Source organism: Pelodiscus sinensis, chromosome 1, assembly GCF_049634645.1.
Source record: "Pelodiscus sinensis isolate JC-2024 chromosome 1, ASM4963464v1, whole genome shotgun sequence".
Classification (NCBI taxonomy): Eukaryota; Metazoa; Chordata; order Testudines; family Trionychidae; genus Pelodiscus; species Pelodiscus sinensis.
In genome coordinates, this window is record NC_134711.1 from 319,369,213 (window position 1) to 319,391,122 (window position 21,910).

At 43.0% G+C, this 21,910-nt stretch overlaps 1 protein-coding gene across 3 annotated transcripts in view; it reads right to left on the reverse strand.

The window, feature by feature from the left end:
• UVRAG (UV radiation resistance associated) overlaps window positions 1-21,910 on the reverse strand; it is a 127,427-nt gene that overhangs the window by 38,803 nt on the left and 66,714 nt on the right. For all 3 annotated transcript variants that reach the window (XM_075919535.1, XM_075919534.1, XM_075919536.1), the window contains exon 13: window positions 1,764-1,842. In XM_075919535.1, the coding sequence (XP_075775650.1) occupies window positions 1,764-1,842 (79 nt within the window). The remainder of the gene's footprint in view (window positions 1-1,763; window positions 1,843-21,910) is intronic.

Here is a 21,910-nt window from a genome sequence, read left to right on the forward strand (position 1 = left end):
CGCAGAAGAGTCAGTCAGGGGCCACACACAAGTGAGAAGCGCAAAAAAACCACCCCACACACCACCACATCACACACACCTCACTGGCATGGTCCCTAACTGAGAAGGAAAAAAGATACTCACCACATTTCCCTCTCACACCAGCAGGGGTGAGCAATAAATTTTGGCCACAGACCACTTCAAAAAATTTTTTTGAAGTGGTCCTGGGCTGGAAGGGGCAGGGCCAAAATGCTTCTGGGCTTCCCTACCATAATTGGTCTGGGGACAGGGGAGCGTGTGACGTCTCCTCTTGCCCTGCGAGAAGTGCGTGGCGCTTCAAAGCGCTGCGTGCTGCTCACAGGACAGGAGGAAGCTAATTGGCCTGAGGGCAGGGGAGTGGCAGGGAGGCCCTTTTGCCCACTCCTGGCCTAAAGGGACCCAGGCTAGTATATTTTGTGCTCGAGGCTGGGTGGGTGGCGGGCTCCCCAAGGCTGGGGTGGAGCCCTGAGCCTCAGGGTCCTGATCTGGGAAAGCTGTGGGCCACATCCAGCCTCTGGGCTGGAGGTTCCCCACCCCTGCTCTAAGTTTTAGCGGAAAAGAATAATGTAATACATATACATCAAGGCTACGTCTAGACTGGCATGATTTTCCGCAAGAAGCACTGATTTCTTACATGAGATCGTCAGTGTTCTTGCGGAAATTCAAGCAGCCAGTGTAGATAGCTTGGCAGCTGCTTTTGCGGAAAAACTTGCCAGTCTAGATACAGCCCAAGTGCTTTAGTTTCCTCCAAAAAAAATTCTACCTGCTCTTATGCTGAAAAGTTCTACTATCTCAACATACGGCCACATTAGGTCTTCCCTGACTTTTCTTCAGCAGTTTAACACACCAGTTATTTCATCAACTTTCACTGAAGAGACCTGTAACTCTAGGAACACTTTAAAAGTCAGACCTTTGTTCACATTCACATAGAAGATTTTTGAAGGAGAGATACTAGAAGCACTGGTAGACTCAACATGACTACAATTGTAGTGAACCACCAACTTTGGCAAAAGAACCATAACAACCCAAAACTTACATAAGTTAAGGAAGCAAAATATATAAAATAAAAATGGACATAGCAAAAACTAAAAATAAAAGGGTAAGAAACCAGAATAAGGATAGCACTTTTCCAGTTCAAGGACACAATTTCTTAAAGAGAGGCGTTGAAATTACCTAACAGAGATTAACTGGATAAAAACATTACCAGGAAGAGAAAAGAAGCAGAAAATTGATTAGAGTTGTAAATATGGGAAATATCAAGAGTGAAAAACAAAGGACGGGAATAAGAAACAGGTCTTCCAGAGCACACACTTTCTCAGTCATGACATGAATATTTTGTAGCTTTTGTAGGACCATATCCAGAGTAAGAGTACACTTAAAGGCTGCAGAATTTGAAAAAATAGAATTAACTTGCAAGCTTTTTTAGGCTTTGCACAATTATCTGTATACAAAACAGGTGTAATATGATCAACTCAAATTGCATGCTAAGCAAAAAACTCATTAAGGGCCATATAAACTGCCCTTGAATTGTGCAAATCCCAAGAGTCTACAGACACACGTTGGGTCAGGCTACATCATGCGGACTGAAGAGTTGTCCAGTTGCTTTTGTAAAGTGTTTTGCATGTGACATGGGCTGCTGCAAGATGCACTCATTTAATACAGGCCATATTGCAGATATCACATGGTAGAAGGTCTCCCAAGGAATTTACCAAGTCTTTCAGTAACAAGTCTCAAAATTTACTTACCTGTGCTATATTTTTGTTGAGAAGGTAAACTCCATAATCAAACTGAAGCCTCTCCCCTCCCTTTGGATACAGTGGAAACCTAATGAGGAAGGGTTGGAAGAAAGGTCAGTTTAAGAAAGGTCATATTTAATATTTTACTTTTCTGGTTACTCTGATGTAAGCAAAACTATTTGTTGAGATACCAACAAGGACAATTCTGATAGCAGGTAAATGCATGGCCTTCTGTTTCTGCAGATTCCCAATCCCTATGAATCCACACAAGATAGAATCATAGGGCTGGAAGAGACCTCAGGAGGTCAGAGTCCAGCCCCCTGCCCAAAGCAGGACCAACCCTAAGATGTATACTAACTACTCACCAATCTCACTTAGACTTCTTGAAATTTCTCGAAGAGATAGCCTCTATATGAAACCCCTTCCTTGGCTTGGGCTACAATGTTTCCACTGTCTCCTTTTTTCACGTCCCTCCTGGAAGCAAAATGTCTTCCAAAAAGCTCCCGTCAAGGTGTTAAAAGCAAAAGGCACTGGCTTCTTGTTTAGAATGCCTAGCACAATTGTGACTCTATATAGAGCTCATAGCTACCATATTTCAAGAGGTTATTTCTGTTCTTCCATATGTAGTAAGAAAGTACATTCTGTATGATCTCAAAACATATGCTGACATTTAGATACTGGGAAAATATATTGCACACAGGAATACTTTTGTATTACAATAATCATGGCTAGCTACTAGTTCTAAGCTGCTGCTTGTTATAAGTACCATCATTTTAGCCCCAATGTAACTAAAGCCCATTTATGTTTAGCCTTCAATGTTACTATATGGTATTAATATCAGACATGCAGATTAAAGATGTAAAGAATTGTTCACAATAAAGCTGTTAATTTCACAGTTTTAATCTTACTACAGTAAAACTCCGATGGTCCGGCACTCCTGATGGTCCAGCACCATCAGGAACCCGGAAGTGCTCCAGGCAGCCGGACCATTGGAGCTGCTCTGCCCCCAGCTTCCCCGATTCAGCCGCTGCTAAAACTGACCAGCGCTGAATCCAGGAAGCAGAGGGCAGAACAGCTGGGGCGCTGCTGGGTTGGTCTGGTCACGCCAAACCTCGGCGCTACTGGACCAACCCGGCAGCAGCCCAGCTGCTCTGCCCCAGGTGTACCCAAGTCAGCTGCTGGTCAGTTTCAGCAGCAGCTGACTTGGGGACATCTGGGGCAGAGCAGCTGGGGTGCTGCCGGGTTGGTCCAGTAGCGCCGAGGAGCGGCGCTGCAGGACCAACCCGTCAGCACCCCAGCTGCTCTGCCCCAGGCATCCCCAAGAGCAGCTGGGGTGCTGACGGGTTGGTCTCGCGGCGCCGCTCCTCGGCGCTACTGGACCAACCCGGCAGCACTCCAGCTGCTCTGCTGCAGGCGTCCCCAATTCAGCCGCTGCTGAAACTGACCAGCAGCGGCTGAATCAGGGACTCCTGGGGCAGAGCCGGACTATCAGAAGGGAGGGCTATGAGGGGGTCTGGGGTAGCATCCCTCCACCCCACCCCAGACCTCTCATAGCCCCCCCCCCCCCCTTCTGATAGTCTGGCATATCTGATAATCCAGCACCCCCTGGGTCCTAAAGGTGCCGGATTATCGGAAGTTTACTGTATTACTGCACTCTTTCCTGAGGTTCCTCATTTTGACTCTTCATCAGTGAGTCTTGGCAATGGACTTCACAGGCTGAGGTCCCAGCAGTTAACATGTTAGTTTTAAATTCTAAGTTACCACGTACATGTTTTTGCACTTAAACTAATAGCCTTATTTACCAGATAAGCTATCTACACAAGACCCCCATTCCATAGGAAGCCTATGCCTATTTCCAAGCTCAGATCATACATACAGACAGATTTATACATCAGATCAGTACCCACTAGAAAAAGTAACACATTCTTGAACTGTGATTACACAACATCTATTTGGTTAGGACTTCAAAGGACTTCTTTAGTGCAGCTCAGACACTATTATTTGTGACATTTAAAAAGAATTTTAAAGAATCATTACAGCCAAATGTTAACAGGTCAGTATTATACACAGATGAAATATTAAGACAGCTACAAATTTTATGGTACTTTCAAACTCTTAACGGGTCACTAAGTTAAGCAGTACAAAGATCACTATAACTAGTATATCTAGTCCACCTTGCTTAAAACATCTATAAATCCAAGCTGTTTGCAGTATAAGAAAGTAAGTGCCTTTACGTTGAAGATTTAGGTGGAAAAAACCCTGCCACTCAATACAACTGTAAGATACAAATCAAAATGAGTTCATTTCAACATCTACAGTTACACTACCCAACTGTAGCAGAATTTAGATTACAAAGGCTATATAGTTACAATTAACAGTATAAACTCAGTTAGTCTTGACAATAAAACTGCTGTTGAAACAGAAAGAATGCTTCACTACATGATAGTATTTTGTTAAATCACTGAACATGAGAGCCATATATTTTCTGTTAGAACTGAAAACCTAAATTAAAAGGCGATTGAAAAAGACAGGATCAAGAACTTGAAGGTTTCTCTCTGCAGAATCGATTTCTTATAAGGGACCCTTTAAAGTCATTAAGATAAAACTTCTCTACCAGCTAAATGTCAGCTGGACAAACTAACATTCAAGATGCATCAGTTAAATGAGCTGGAGAAACATTAAGTTAATAAGATCTTTCTATATACATTCAATTACTATAATATTAGATACCTTTGATTTTAAACTGTAAATAGGGGAATGCCTTAGTCTGTGTAAAGCAACGTGTGTATTCTGATACTATCCATAGAAAATGTGCTTGCTACCCACCCAATTTCTATGTGATCTTAATTTCGTTCACCTCATCTTACCTTTACTCTTCCCTCTGTCACAATCATTTTTTGAATCTGGTCAAACTGTAAGCTCTTTTGGGCAGGGAAGGGAGGACAAGAAATAATGAGTTTAAGCTGCAGCAGAGGAGATTTAGATCAGATATACGGGGGGAAAAAACCTAACAGTAAGGGCAGTTAAGCTCTGGGATAAGCTTTCAAGGCATGCTATTCCAATCACTGGAGGTTTTTAAGAGCAGGTCAGACAAAACATGTCAAGGACTGTCTAGGTCCGGGGTCGGCAACCTTGTCAAACCAAAAAGGCAAACTGCATCAATTCAGAACAAGCGGTCAACAAAGAGCCAGTATAAGAATTCCCATTTGCATGACTGAAAACATGCAACTTATTATTGATAAGATTATTAATAATAGCGTAAATGAAACCTACTCACATTTACTTAATGGGACTTCTACTGCATCTTTTCACACGTCTTTGAAGTTTACGCCATAACTAGTCAAATTCAGGTTCATGCACGCATTCAAGCTACATGAGTAATTACACATTTTTTAAAATTGTGAATTAGTTTTTCATTTTAAATTTTAAAAATTGCATGTATTTTGGGAATGACAAAAGAGCCATATTTGGTTCTATACTGAGCCATATATTGGCTTGAGCCATAGGTTGCAGAACCCTGGTCTGGGGCACCTCGTGTTGGCCACTGTCAGCAGACAGGCTACTGGGCTAGATGGACCTTTGGTCTGACCCAGTACAGCCGTTCTTATGTTCTTAATTAGCCCTGTTTCTTGATTCTCAACGAGAATGTACAGCAAACATTCCTTTAAATGTCTTCATTCAGGGCTAAACAGCCTGTACTTCTACTGCTTAATATTCTGGCTCACAGGAAACTAACTTCCTAACCGCAGTAGCAAACAAATCCCTAAAATCTTAAGGGAAGCTTTCCCAGATAGGAACTGAACTCTCAAAACTCTATTAAATTACAGCTGCACTAACTGCAGACACCAACACTATGCTATTCCTGGCTTATCAGAGCACCTTCTTTGGAATATAATTGTGATACTGACTCTAGTACAACCACCGAGAAGCAGGTGGATTGCTGGTGAGCAGGGCCATCCTTAGGCCGATTCCCCCAAATTGGGCCCTGCGCCTAAAGGGGCCCCGCACCCTGAACCCGGAAGTATGCCATGCGCCATGGGTGGCGAGTTAATAGTCATAGCCAGGGGCCCTGCTCCAACAATATTTGCATAGCTCTTGCACAAGACACTCTTTTACCACTCCATACTGTAAATTTCCTTGCGCGAGAGCAGGTGGGTAGTGTGGCTGCTCTGTGGGTTCTTGCGCAAGAATGGCCGTACTTGCGCAAGAAGCCACGAGTATAGACATAGCCTTAGAGGGAACACTTCCCCCAGCCTCTCTGCCCCTGAGTTAACGTCTCACACATTGGGTTAATGCAATTGCAGGATAGTTGCATGAGGGGGGTTTGGTGGGGGCCAAACTAATCCCTGTTGGTAGGAAGATGGTGGGAGAAGTCCTTAGAGAAGAAAGGTTTCTAGAGGCATGTTAGCAGTGGGAGGGTGTTGGGCCTTACTGGATGAGGGAGGTAACCTAGTTGCAGATGATGTGGAAAAGTACTCAATGATTTGAGTAGGAATAGGGTCCAGAGTGACTTAGACAAATTGGAGGATTGGGCCAAAAGAAATCTGATGAGGTTCAACAAGGACAAGTGCAGAGTCCTACACTTGGGACGGAAGAATGCCAACCACAGTTACAGGCTGCGGCCAAGCAGCAGTTTGGCAGAAAAAAACCCCTAGGAATTACAGTGGATCAGAAGCTGGATAGGAGTCAACAGTGTGCCCTTCTAGCCAAGAAGGCTAACCGCATATTAGGGTGCATTAGGAAGAGCACTGCCAAACAGATCTAGAGGAGTGATTATTCCCCTTTAACCAGTGCTGATGAGGCCACATCTGGAGTATTGTGTCCAGTCCTGGGCCCTCCATTATAGAAAGGATGTGGACATATTCGAGGTGGTCTAGTGGAGGGCAACAAAAATGATTAGGGGGCTGGAGTACATGACTTACGAGGAGAGGCTAAGGGATTTGGGCTTGTTTAATCTACAGAAGAGAAGAGTGAAAGGGGATTTTATAGCAGCATACGGTTACCTAAAGGGAGGTGCCAAAGAGGATGAAGAGGCTGTTCTCAGTAGTGACAGATGGCAGAATGAGGAGCAATAGTCTCAAGTTGCAGTGGGGGAGGTCTAGGTTGGATATTAGATGACAGGAGAGGGATCACTTGACTATTAGTCTTCATTTTTAGCCAGCATTTTCCAAATGAATACATCTGGTAACACAGCGAAGGTGTTAGGTGTGCAGAATCACATTAACTATGCCAAATGCTAACAGCTTAGTAGGAAAGTTTTCTACATTAAGCCATATTTTTAATTGGTGATGGCAGTTTCAGCATTTAGGGGAAGCTCTTACAACCTCAACTTTAAAAGTCCTTTTACAAAACACAAAATAGAGAAATTCAGTACAGGCAGTCCCCGGGTTACGTACAAGATAGGGACTGTAGGTTTGTTCTTAAGTTGAATCTGTATGTAAGTCGGAACTGACTTACATACAGATTCAACTTAAGAACCCCAGGCATCCCCAAGTCAGCTGCTGCTGAAACTGATCAGCAGCTGATTCCAGGAAGCCCGGGGCAGGGGCTTCCTGTAGTCAGCCACTGGTCATTTTCAGCAGCTGCTGACTAGGGGACACCTGGGGCAGAGCAGCTGGGGTGCTGCTGGGTTGGTCCAGTGGCACCCCGAGCGGCGCTACGGGACCAACCGGCAGTGCCCCAGCTGCTGTACCACAGGCGTCCGGAGCAAAGCCGCAGAGCACGGAGGCAGTGGGACAGCCCAGACGCGCCGTGGCTATCCTGCTGCCCTCGGGCTCCGCGGCTTTGCTCTGCTCTGCTCCCCGTCCCCCAGGTCTGCAGACCAGGGGGAGGGGGAGCAGAGTAGAGCAGAGCGCGGAACGCGCGGCCAGCTGACAGCCCAGACGCGTCTGGGCTGTCAGCTGGCCGCGTGCTCCGCTCTGCTCCCCCCCCCCCCCCCCCCCCATGGTTTGCAGACCAGGGGAAGGGGGAGCAGAGCGGAGCAGAGCAGAGCGGCAGAACGCGCGGCCAGCTGACAGCCCAGACGCATCTGGGCTGTCAGCTGGCCGCGTGCTCCGCTCTGCTCCCCCCCCCCCCGCAGATCAGGGGGAGGGGGAGCAGAGCGGAGCACAGCAGAGCGGCGGAACGCGCGGCCAGCTGACAGCCCAGACGCTTCTGGGCTGTCAGCTGGCTGCGCGTTCCGCCGCTCTGCTCTGCTCCCCCTCCCCCTGGTCTGCAGGGGGGGGGGAGCAGAGCGGAGCGCGCGGCCAGCTGACAGCCCAGATGCTTCTGGGCTGTAAGCTGGCCGAGCGTTCCGCCGCCGCTTTGCTTCCTCTCCCTGGTCTGCTCGAGACCAGGGAGAGGAAGTGCCCCGTTCGTAACTGCGGATCCGACATAAGTCGGATCCGCGTAACTCGGGGACTGCCTGTATGTGCTGTACAACTGTGGAAAGCTAAATGAGGCTGGATACGGTCACTTCAACTCAGCTGAACAGTTAAGATGTAATCAATGAAACAAAAGTATCCAAGCTAAGCCAAGGTAGAGACTTTAATATTTACTTTCCATTTGTTATGGCACCTTTTACTCTCATGGAATATACACAAAACCAAAAAGCTTTAATGATTTGGTGGCTGGATTGGCTTTCCAGCTACTGCTGGATGATCAGAAAGCAGCAGTGTCCAGAAATGTTTTTTTACCATTTGCAGCTGGCCTTTGCAATCATTTCTTCCTGACGCAGAGCCTACTACTGAGATACTGTACCCATTCTTGAGGTGTAGTAGTAATTGTTTGTTTAACACGTGCCCGCTTAACACGCTTTCGCAATAGCACGATTTTATTTTTAGGGAATGTTTTTCGAACAACATGACTGTCCCCGAAATAACATGAAAATAATCAAGTGGCAGACTACTTCGCACAGCGGTAGAAGTTGGTGAAAACAGTGGTAATATGCATGAGTGGATGAATACGTGTGATCACAGTGCTTCTCCACTCACTCACGTGTTTATCTGTGTGCTTTAACAAACCACAGCGACTTGTGTTGCTAGATGTCTAATGCGGACATTGACAACCCAGCACCAACAAACTACTGACTTTGCCATCACCACCTGAAATGCAACCCCCACCTTTTCCATTATCTTTAATGGGAAAACTGACCCCACATGGCACGTTTTTGCTTAGCATGAACATTTTCAGAAACGCATCTATAATGTTAAATGAGGAATTACTGTACTGCAATGTATTCTACATGGCACTACAATTCAGGGTAATACAGATAGTTGCAGCACTCCACTGATGGTTTTCATCATCTACTGGTGTCTGGATTGAGTTTGAGGTGCTTTTGAATGGTGTTCCTAGCCTCTGTTTGTCTGGACATAAATGACAGGAGAGGGATCACGTGAGGATTACCTGTTGTGTTCCCTTCCTCTGGGGCATCTGGTATTGGCCGCTGTCAGCAGACAGGATACTAGGCTAGATGGACCTTTGGTCTGACCCAGTACGGCTGTTCTTGAGTTCTTAAACTTTGCTAATTGGACTACTGCCGTATTCCTTGTGCCAGACTGAGATCAAAGACATCTGAACTGGATCACAGTGCTCTTTGAGGGGCCACTCCAGTTCCGGAGCAGGTTTCTTCCTCTTAATCTAAAAACGAAAGACGTGTACTGACCATGATGGCAAGCTATGAGGCACAACTATTTAAGCTGCCTGCTGTGAAAAAAGTCAGGTTTTGGGGAGAGCCACTAGGGGATAGGTTTGGTATTCTGCAGGTAATTAAGTGGGTGGGGTGCCTAGCGTTTTGGTTTAGGGTGTCTTTTTGGTATAAATGTATGTATCCCCCCCCCCCACACACACACACCTTTTTATATAAATGCTCCAAAGGAAGTAATCTCATCATACCCCGTCAGAAGGTATCTAGCAGACTGTTTTGTGCCACACTGTAAAATGATCAGAGACGTATTTTGGTGGGTGAGTGAGGGGAGGAAAATTCCAAAAAGCAGATCTTCCATCAAAGTGACCTGCCTTCAGGGGACTGAATGTCCCCTTGGTACTCCAAAGAACTGGAGACATGGAGACAGACTGAGACAGCCAGGAACCAGAGTAGAGTTTTATGACTCAAATGTCAGTGTCTTAAATTACAAGTAGAAGGCAAAGACACAGAACTTAAGAGAAACATGACCTATTAAGTAACAGAAGAAAAATGGAGAAGCAAATACTCACACCGGAAGTAAGGTAGGAATCAAAGATTTTGAAACCTCCTCCCATAAGCATTTCCCAAAGTAAATCTTAAAAAATGAACCATCTGCAAAAGCTGCACACTACCTTAACACATTACTGCATATATTGCAGAATACTTTCTCAAATCTAATTGCTGGAATTTTTCCATGAGTTCATGAAACAAACTAGTTTCCAAGCCAATCTTACAATTGAATGTTTTCTTTAAGAAGCAGCTAGGTATTCTGCTCAATAGCAAAGACTGCTAGGCTCTCAAAGTATTTAAAAAAAAAAAGACCAAGACCTTCTGGAGCAGATGTGCTTCACCTGTGGAATCCGTCCTGGGAAATCAGTAGTTTTATTGGTGTCATGTGCTTTCCGATCTCAAGTTCGTAAAGAAGTTTAGACATGCCCATACTAATTTATGTTTTAAGCATAGTTCTGAGACCACCACTGTGACAGTTAATCAACACCATTAGACTGTCACGATCAATCACAACTACTAACTCATCCCCATATCTGAGCTATCTTTTTGGGATGACCTAAACAAGTGCTTACCAGTCACTGAAATGTCATTTATTTTATAGCCCCATATCTGTTATTGGGCTAATCTGTACCTGCTCAGCATCACAAAAACTCTTAAATATCTGAGTAATCTGCTGTAAATCTCCACAAGACTGTTTGGTCAGTCAGATGTTAACTGTTAAGTAAACCTAAAAAGATCTATATTCCATAAATTTATTTCAGACACTAAGGTTGCTCTTAGGAGTTCTCAAGTCCAAATATCTTTAGATAGATTTAGCGATTTATGAACTCATTTTGTATCCAAAAAAGATCACAAATGTGTCAATATACTGGTGACTGATTTTTTTTTACTATATATAAACCACCTGCCTTTAATAAAAACTCTGTTTAAACTTTAAAACAATTGCTTGATTTTTTAACTGCCTTCATCTGTTTCCAATTGGGCATTAAAACATATGGTTCAGGGTTTTTTTTATTCTCTTTTAATCAGTCCTTTTTCCATGTCCCAAACTGCACTGATGAAAACCTATGCAAGGAACTTGACATCTCAAAATTTAATCTCCACCAAAAAAGGCCTCTGGACAAGCCTGAAGTGAAATGGTGATATTTCTGATCATTTCTTAAAGCTCATTTACTCTAGAATGACATGTGGTGCATTTAAAGAAGGTCTGTATTAAATCCCAGTGGGTTTCTAAACAAATTAATTTAGAATAAATGATTGTGGGACTGCATAATCAGTCTGTGGAATTCACTACTGCTAGAAGTCCAATAGCGAGGCTGATTTTTCAAATGGCTGGAAAATTCCAGGTACTCGATCTACAGCTATACTAGTTTAAAAAAAAAAAAAAATCAGTTATTACATTTTAACTTCAAACATTTGCCTACCTGCTTCAGCACTAAACAGATGCTTAGATGTTAAGGTTGCCTCCATATTTCTTTCAAGATACGAGATACAGGCCACTGCGAAAGGCAGACTGTCTGTATCAGACTTAAATTACGTATTGTGCAACTGCAGTAGAGGAACATAAGACCGAACATACTGGGTTAGAACAAAGGTCAATCTAGCTCAATAGCCCAATCTCTGACAGTGACTAGTGCCAGATGCCCCACAGAGAATGAATGAAGCAAACAGGAGATCCGTGCCCTGTGCGCCATTCCCAGGAACTCTGTCTTTGGGTATGTCTACACAGCATCACAGTGTAGATTAAAAGGGTTAAATTGCAGAGTGCACCAAAAAGTTGTGCTCTGGCTTCTGTGGACCTAAACAAAAAAGTAAACAGTTCACGTTAATATAGTCCTTTCAAAGATGACCTAAATGTGAACTGAGTACCTTTTAGTTTGCACCAACACAAAGCTGTTAAGAGTGCAACTTTTTGTTGTGCTCTGCAGCTCACACCTCTGTGCTCTGCACTGCAGCCTTTATCCAGTGCCATGAAGTATTAGGTACACGATTCTAAAATTTTGGCCCTAATGTCAGGCACAAAAAGTAAACATTGTTAGAAGTGCTGGGCCCACCATGACAGTGAGTGTGAAAAGTAACACGTATGTGGCCACTCAAAAATTAACCAACATACACTGAATGCTAATCCACAAGATAAGACCAAGAGTTCACACAAGTTATTAGATAAAAATAGTGAGCTACAACCTGTCAAGTAAACAGGCTAAATTAATGGATGTAATACACGGAAACACTCGCTCAGCTCTAGTTATGTGCATCACAAAAGTAGATTTCCAAAAGAAAAAATGAACCCCATTTCACTGTATAAGTTTTGAAAGAACAAAAATCTGTATCTGTCCCCTAGATTTTTACCTCTCCCTCCAATCCACCCAGTTAGACCTGTGATCTACAGTAATTAACAGCTTTGCTCCATTACTTCCCTCTTTTCAGAAAGAGTTGATTATATGGCAGACTAAGAACAAAAAAATAGTAAGCTTGATACTTTACTCTGTTGCAATGCATGAAATTGGTTTAATTCCATCGATTCCAACCAGTGGTGCAACTAAATGGAGAGTCAGGTATCAAGAATCATGCTTTAAAAAAAAAAAAAAATGTGCATGGAAACTGTGCCTCATACATACTTATCAAATTATGCTCAATTTCAATGAGGATGAATTCTGGGCTTAAACCAACTAGCCTAATGTTCTCCCAGGGATAGAGAAATGGTCAGACCAACCTCGTTAAAGACAGACTATATCTATAAATATCCAAAAATGCCAGGTCCCTGAGTTAAGTAATTTAAATCCAAATTTTGAGTAGTTTAAAATTGCTATAATCTTTTCTTATTTGTTCTGAGCCTGGAAATCTGATTGCTTTGATTATGGTATAATTTAAGAATTAAGTTTAAGTGGGTCACAGTATTTCTTATTTAAATGTGTGATTTCATATATCCACTTTTGGGAAAGATTGCTATTTTTCCTCTCTTTAATGTGTTCTGTTCATTGTATTATGAAGGAATACCATGCCTATGGATAAAGAATGGCAGTTCTATTCTGCAGGATTCTGAATGCTGGTTGTGTTCCAATTTGGAACAAAATCCAAACATTTAGAAATCCTCCACAAAATAGAATTACTGTCCTCTGTCCAGCTCTACTTGTAGCCTGGCGGACTTCACCTGATCGGAAGCCCTGGGAGCTCAGGCTGCCAAAAAGCCAGGAGACAGGAAAATGGGACTCTCCCCACTAGCCTATGAAGAGAGATGCTTCTGAAGCCAGGTGAGTGAGCTGGCACATAATGGGAGTGGAGGTTCCATACAAAATATATGTGCTTTCCAGTGTAATTTCATCAAAATCTGTCACCACATGGCCTTTTGACTTTGAATTGGCAAATTCGAATGAAAAGTGCTTTAATTTTTTTTTCCAACTAGCTCCATTTATGTAATTTTCTGTACTTGCACTCCAACTACTTTCAGAATTACACTGAGTATCGCCATTAAGGCATTAGAGATGTTATTTCAAAATTAATAAAATGTCTAGAATTGTACAACTGCTCAAGAGGTCACCTAGTCCAATGCCCTGTACTGAGGCAGAACCAAGCATCCATAAACCATCCCTGATAGATGTTTGTCTAACCTGTCCTTAAAAAGCCTTCAGAGATTGAGGTTCTACCACCTCCCTGGGACACCTATTGCATTGCTTAACTAGTTAACGGGGGGGGAGGGGGACGACACCCACTTTCAATCCCCCTAAAGCTCCCTTTCTACTGATTAAGTCCATTACTACTTGGGCATAAGGAGACAACTGATCACTGATCTCTTTAAAACAGCCCTTAATGAATGCACTTTAGCCTTATTTTCTCAAAACTTAACATACAAGCAATTAGAAACACTATCCCAGAGGACACCACTGCCAATCTGACAGCAGACCTATGTAACTTTGTTCTCACCCACAATTATTTCCAGTTTGAGAACAATTTATATCTCCAGATCAGCAGCACAGCCATGGAAGGGTACACGCATGGCCCCACAATACGCTAATATCTTTATGGCTGACTTAGAACAACGTTTCCTCAACTCCCATCCCCTTTTACCTCTTCTCTACTTACACTACATCAATGACATCTTTATGATCTGGACGCATGGCCAAGAAACACTGGAGACATTCCACGAGATTTGAACAACCTACACCCCACCATCAATCTCAGCCCAGACCATTCTACACGAGAGATCCATTTCCTGGACACCACAGTACAAGTCACCAATGGAAAATTAGACACCATTCTCTACAGAAAACCCGACTCATACAGGCAGTCCCCGGGTTACGTACAAGATAGGGAATATAGGTTTGTTCTTAAGTTGAATTTGTACGTAACTCGGAACTGGCTCCAGATTCAGCCGCTGCTGCTACTGAAACTGACCAGGGGCTGACTACAGGAAGCCCAAGGCAGAGTTGCTCTGCCCCCAGCTTCCTGGAATCAGCCACTGATCAGTTTCAACAGTGGCTGAATCTGGAGCCTGGGACAGAACAGCTGGGGCGCTGCTAGGTAGGTCCCCCCAGGACCAACCCGGCAGCACCCCAGCTGCTCTACCCCAGGCGTCCACAACAAAAGCCTGGTCTGCTGTGGAAGGGGGGGGGGGGGAGACTTTGCGGAGCAAAGCAGACCAAGGACACCCCAGCAGACCAGAGACACCCCGAGCAAAGCCGCAGAGGTGGCGGGGTCCTGCGCCTCCAAGGCTTTGCTCCGGGTCTCCCTGGTCTGCTGGGGACCCCCCTCCCCAGCAGACCAGGGACACCCGGAGCAGCTTTTCTCGCCCCGGAGGACACGGTGGCGGGACCACTGCGTGTCTGGGTGGTCCTGCCGCCTGCGAGTTCTGTGGCGAGAAAAGCCCGGTTTGTAAGTGCGGATCCGACATAAGTCGGATCCGCGTAACTCGGGGACTGCCTGTAGTTACCTACGTGCCCCCAGCTCCCATCCAGAACACACCATATGATCGATTGTCTATAGCCAAGCCCTTCGATACAACCGCATCTGCTGTAATCCCACTGACAGACCAGAAACGTCAGGATCTCTACCAAGCATTTATAAACCTCAACTACCCACCCATAGAAATAAAAAAAAAATTTTGAAAGAGCCAGACGAATACCTAGAAACCATCTACTTCAAGATAGACCCAAGAAAAACAACAGAACACCACTTGTCATCACCTACAACCCCCAACTTAAACCTGTCCAACACATTATCAATAAACTACAACTTATACTGGAACAGGATACTCAACTCCAAGAGGCTCTGGGAGACAGACCCATAGTCTCCTATAGACAACCACCTAACCTCAAGATGATTCTTACCAACAACCGCAGGACATACCACACTAATACCAACCCTGGAACCTTCCCTTGCAACAAACCCCGTTGCCAGCTTTGTCCACATATTCACTCTGCTGATACTGTTATTGGACCTAACCCATTGAGTTATAAGATCAAGAACACACATTCCTGCTCATCCAGAAATATAATTTATGCTATCATGTGCAGAAAGTGTCTGTCTGCTATGTACATTGGACAAACATCAGACACATCGCAAAAGAATCAATGCTCACAAAACAGATATTAGACAGGATCACAAAGAAAAAACAGTTTCTTGCCATTTTAGCCAGAAAGGGCATTGTCTCAACGACTTGATTACTTGCATCCTGCTTCAAAGACCTTTTAACACCAGACTTGAAAGAGAATCCTCTGAACTGTTATTCATGCTTAAATTCGACACTTTACGCCTAGGTCTAAACAAAGACATTAATTATCTTACCCATTACAAAAATAGCTTCCCCAATTATCACCTCTAATATTATTAGCTTACAGACATTTACCTCCCCCCCCCCCTCATCCCCCTTCTGTTCTGAAATTTGATTTGTCCTTTTCATATGTGTTCATTTTTTTAAATTGTATCCTTTGGTATATATGGTTGTGCCAATTTTCTTCCACTATTTGATCTGAGGAAGTGGGTCTGGCCCACGAAAGCTCATCACCTAATAAACCATCTTGTTAGTCTTTAAAGTGCTACAGTCCTGTTTTTTGTTTTAACATACCTAGTTTTTTTAAACCTTTCCTTATAGTTAAAGCTTTCCAAACTTCTTAATCATTTTCACTACTCTCATCAGGACTCTAAGAAAGATATGGATACTTTGGATAAAGTGTAGCACCCAGAACAGTATTCAAGCCGAAGTCTCATGAGTACCAACCAGATGGGACAATGACCTCCAGTGTCTTACACAGGACATTGTTAACTCACCCCAAAATGATAGTAGCCTTTTTAGCAACTGAATCACATTGCTGACTCTTTAGTTTGTGACCCATGATAACTCAGATCCTTTTTGCAGTACTATGGTCTATCCAGTTATTCCCCATTTTGTAGAGGTGCATTTGATTTTCCCTTCCTAAGAGCAGTGCTGGTGGTCTTACTGAAATTTCAAGTTTTTGATTTCAGACTAATTCTACAATTCCTCAAGTTGGTCTGAACTATGATCTAGTTGTACCTTTAATATTGTCCCTCTGAGGAACAGCCAGCTCTCCTGAACTCCTTTATGATTTAGATTTTCTTCTGATGGGATCTCACTTACCAGTTCTGAATTTGTTAATCGGACGTTGTTTTTTGTAAGTCCATTGTCCTACTCTACTACCTACTTCCTCCTTTGCTTAGGAATCATGAAACTGATCACACTTCATGGTTACCCAAATTGACTTCTATCTTCAGAGTTGTAACCATGTTACTCAAATCTAACAGGGGTTATCCCCTTGGTTATTTCCTCCACCTTCTGAAACATGAAATTACCACCAATACATTTCAGGAGCATATGGACTTGTTGTAAAAATAATATATGGCAAAACACAAAGTGTCTGGATAGTTAGAGTCCCCCATCATTACCAGGTCTTGTGTCTTGGCTATTTATTGCTCATTAAAGAAATACCTCATCCATTTCCTCCTGATTTGGGGATCTACAGGAGATTCCTACCATGGCATCACCTCTGCTGCCCTCTTCCACATGCCTCCTTCCCCCAAAGACTCTTAACTGGTCTGCTTCACACCTTCTTCTGAACTTTATTCACAATGTAATGCCTCCTCCCTCTTTCCCCTGTTTGTCCTTCTTGTACAAGCTGTATCCCTCTAACACCAATTCTGCAGTCATGAGATTTATCACATCAAGTCTGTGATACCATTTCCAGTTCTTCCTGGAAAAGTTAACTACACTCATATACTGCACATCTCTCGTCTTTATGATTTTCCATTAATGTCTAGTTTCTAAGTGCTCAGTAAATTATCACAAAGGGACAGCTGCTGACAGCATTAAAAGTGAAAAAATGAGTGTGCCTTTGCATGCAGATGGCTAAGATTTTCTCACAGCTGTGTCTGAATTCCTGTGACTCAGATGGTTTCAGCCATATTAATCTCTCCTCTTCTACCTCCTCAATTCCTGTGACTCAGATGGTTTCAGCCATATTAATCTCTCCTCTTCTACCTCCTCAGAGATGTGTGAAGCTATGAGATTGGAGGAAGTTTCCGAGCAGGAGGAGAAAAGGAAAAAACCAATACAGTAGCACCCCGAGTGAATGGGGCCGGCCCCGCCTCTGGGCGCACGGCACATAGGCGGTGCTGGCCCCCCGGATGCACGGCGTATGGGCAGCATTGGCCCCAGGTGCGCAGCACATGGGTGGCCCCGCCCCCAAGTGCGCAGCATTTGGGCGGCCCCATCCCCGGGTGTGCGCTGCAACGGCTGTGCCAGCCCCGGGCGCATGGCACATGGGCAGTGCCAGCCCCGGGCGCGTGGTGTTTGGGCAGCCCCACCCACGGGTGCGCGGCGAAAGGGCTGTGCCAGCCCCGGGCGCACAGCATATGGGCGGTGCCAGCCCCTGGGTGCGTGGCACAGGGGTGGCACCAGCCCTGGGCTTGTAGCACAGGAGTGGTGCAGGCCCTGGGCATGCAGCACCCGGACGGTGGCAGCCCCACCCCTGGGCATGCAGCGCACGGCCTATGGGCAGCCCCACCCATGGGTGCGTGTTCCAGGAAGGGCACTAGCACAGGTCACGTGCCGTATGGGTGGCCATGCCCACAGGCACATGCACGGCCCCACCCCCGAGTGCTCAGCGCCTGAGTGGCCCCATCCCCGGGGGCCCGGCAGCCCCAAAAGGTTGGGGACCACTGGTCTAGGAGGTATAAAGTGCTATAACAAACAAATCCAACTGAGAAACAACTGCAAATGTGGGTTGTACTCACCTAACTTCTCACAAGCTACTTAGAATCAATGAAGAAAGCACATAAGAACATAAGAATGGCCGTACTGGGTCAGACCAAAGGTCCATCTAGCCCAGTAGCCTGTCTGCCGATAGTGGCCAGCACCAGGTGCCCCGGAGGGGGTGGACCGAAGACAATGATCAAGCGATTTGTCTCGTGCCATCCATCTCCAGCCTCTGACAAACAGAGGCCAGAGACACCGTTCCCACCCCCTGGCTAATAGGTTCATAAAAGGCTAACCGCCACAATTTGCTATTTTAAATTCTCAGGTAGATTTAGGGCTACTGAGATTTACAGTTCAAAATTTCACATGTACGAAAGCATTAGCTGAATGCTTGTAGACAGCAGCAAGATACAAGTTAGTTTCTCTCACACATACACACACTCACTCATGAGACAGGCTACATTTGTTTCATACTAATAAACTTCATTGAGTACATCTTAAAATTAAGTACATTATTTGCAATATAATAGGAAAAGAAAATTGAAGATGTATAACCTCCAATTCTGAAAGTGTAGGTGGTGTATGTACGGACACTTATAACCAAGGTAACCTAACACACTCCATTATAAAATTCATGTTTTTCCAATTACATATATATCTAATCCTTGCCAAATTTTAGTTGTTCAGGCTGACAATCTAAGGCTGTTTCCCACTTTGCTCCCGAGCCACCATTTTAATATTTGAGTTTAAGAGTTTCACTGATTTCAAAAAGGCATAAAGGAAAAATGGAGGTGAATGCAAGATTCCTTTAGAGTGTTTGTCTGCTCAGATGTGTTTATTGCGGTGTAATTTCTGGAGTTACTTCCTGCCTCCCTCAGGATCATAAAAGGGAACCAAGAGCTTTAAGTCTAGTCAGAGGAAAGTGGGATTATTTAGGTATGTCTTTGGATTTGAGAACTATTCAATCAACCCAACAGTGCCCTCACCACATAAGTATAGAGAAGTACCTCCAGTGACCTCCGCTGTAAGTATCACTTCTGCAAATCAGACCCCAAGGATGTCAATACAGATTCACTGTGTTCTCACTTTCAGCTAATTTTGTCCAGTGTCACACACTCTTTTTGCATTCTATTGCAGCCTCTGCCATTCTTCAAATAGCATTCACCTGCCTTATCCAAGAGGCCATTCTTTATAGGGCGGATTTTTTTTTTTTTTTAAATCACTTGAAAAAAATGTTCTTTTTATTTAAATTGGATTTGATATTTTCAAAAATCAATAAAACTCTAAATTTTTTATTTTAAAAATCAGATCTGATCACAAACATGATATACCTCCAGTCTCAAAAAGAATTAATCGCTCTAGTCTGTCCAGCCTAACAATCAGCTCTAACTTCTTGAAAGTTTTGAATCTTCAGTTTGTTTCTCAGCAGCCAAACTTGTACAAAAACAGACAGGCTGGATAGGAATGTTTTTGTTCTGTGCTTATGTGGTGGTGAACCTGGGCCACACATGGTAGTTAGTTAAGACACTGTCTAAAGACAGAGACAATATACTGTAAAAGAAAGGAAAGGCAGCATATAAAGGAACATAGGAATGGATAGGAAAGGAAAAGGGAAGACATTCAGCATACATACAGCTTCCTATATTATCCTACACTTTTGCTATAGAAAAACTGTCATGGCTTCTTGATGTAAAGGAAGAAATATTTTGAAGAAATTTGTTCCCTGTGTAAAAAAGGAAAACTTGTCAAGTTTAAACAGTGCAAAATGATGATGATGATGATGATAATGATAATGAAGGGTCTAACTGCGAGAATGAAACATTATAAAGAAAACTGCTTATTGGGAGAAAATGATGTGGATACGTCTGAAGAACAATGCTGACCAACTTTGCAATGAATTATTCTTTAAGACTCTCTCTGCCTTTTAGTACGTGATATATCAAATAAATCACCAAGCTGTTTGCTATGTTGGATGTTGCTAGAAAAAAAAAGTTTTGTTTTGCTAATCCTTAATTAGTTAACTAGGTTTAGAATCTATCACCCAACCATACAATACCGAAAGTTGTAGGAAAATAATCTAAAGTTGCTAGTTGCCACAGTCGTTTTCTTATTTTATATTACATCATATATGCCTCTTATTTTGGAACATCATGGTCACAGACCATAATGGTGTTGCCATAAGTGTATTCTCTATTTTAATTCTGGCTAACTCAGCTTACTCAAAGGAATCCAATCCTATATTTGTTTTCAGCAGGGCATACTCCAAAATTAAGTGTGCACACACTAAGCACAGGCAGCCTTAGGTTTTTGGTAACCTAGAATATTATCTGCATCAAAATGACAGTTGAGGGGGAAGATGAGAGCTAGTTGTAAAAGTTAAGTACATTTAGTGTTCACATTTAGAGTACTGAGAACTCAGTTAAACTTATTTTAAACACTTTCAAATTTTAAGGACAGCTATCAGCCAGCAACACAGGAGACTGCTGCAATCGCAAATATAAAACATTTCTGTAACATTTAAGATTTAATTTAATAAAATATAAGTTCTATTATGTTTGTGCGCATGATTTAGTTCTTACCATTTCTAATGTACTGTTGGTGCATCTGCAGCTTGAACATAGGTAATGAGTATTATGTACTATTTCCTAAATTAATAAAAAAATCACATTAACTAAAAAAAAATTACACCAAGTATATCCTGTCAGATGTTATAAATGCTGTACTGAACTATAAATTAACATGTTTTAGTGATCAAATTTGCACCATTGTTTAAGAAATGTGAAGTGTCAGTGGGAAACGGGATTTAAATCATATTTTTTGATGATTTAAATCGTGATTCAAAAGCCACATTGATTCAGATCAATCCAATTCTTTCCTACAGTTCATCTCATTCACCACACAGTATCCAGCCTCTGCAACAAATATGAAAGAGGTCCTGCAAACAGCCTAATTAGCTACTTAGTTCTAGTTCACTCCATAGCCCTGTCCATCTCGTGAATGAGACAATTTGTAAAAAACCAAAGAGGGGAAGAATTGAACTGAGGTATCTTCCTTTAAACCCATGAGATTCTAACTAGCAAAGGTAGCTATTAGGCTAAAAGTGTGTTTAGAGGATCTACCATTCATGGTAGTTTAAAAAAATGAATAAAACATGAGGCATCTAAAATTCTATTGCAAAGATGAGTTACAAAAATGTAATCTAGATCCAGGAGCCATTACAAAGAAAAATGCACACAAAAAAAGCCCTGTACTTTCCACAAGTCAGGTGTGACACTACTCTATAAAATACAGAAGCAGATTAATGAAAATGTTACATGCAAGTGTAAAACGTGTGACAAATATTAAAGTTATGGATTAAAAGGATGCCTACAGATAGAGGAGAAAAAGTGTTATGTTTCTATTTCTCAGAGTAGAGCTGAGAAGTTTAAACTGGTTTTATTCAGCACCTTCAGCATGGAGGAAACATTGCATGGTCTCTAAAAGCTTAAAACCTCAGACAGAATCCAATCCAGACATATAAAGGATACATAATTTGAGTCCGAACTTCAAGCAGTATGAGTTTTGTTTTTTTACTTTTTAACACGCTTTCTGTACATTCAAGATGGTTCTTAAAACGTTTTTCTTCAAAGCTGTCTTTTAAGGAGGTATTTAAAGAAAAATTCATTCTTTTTTAAAAAACACTGAGGTAAGATGGTTCTATAAACAGACTGAGAAAGTTCTGTGGATGAACTGAAACATATGTTGACATGATATTACAAGTCTATGGGTACGTCTAGA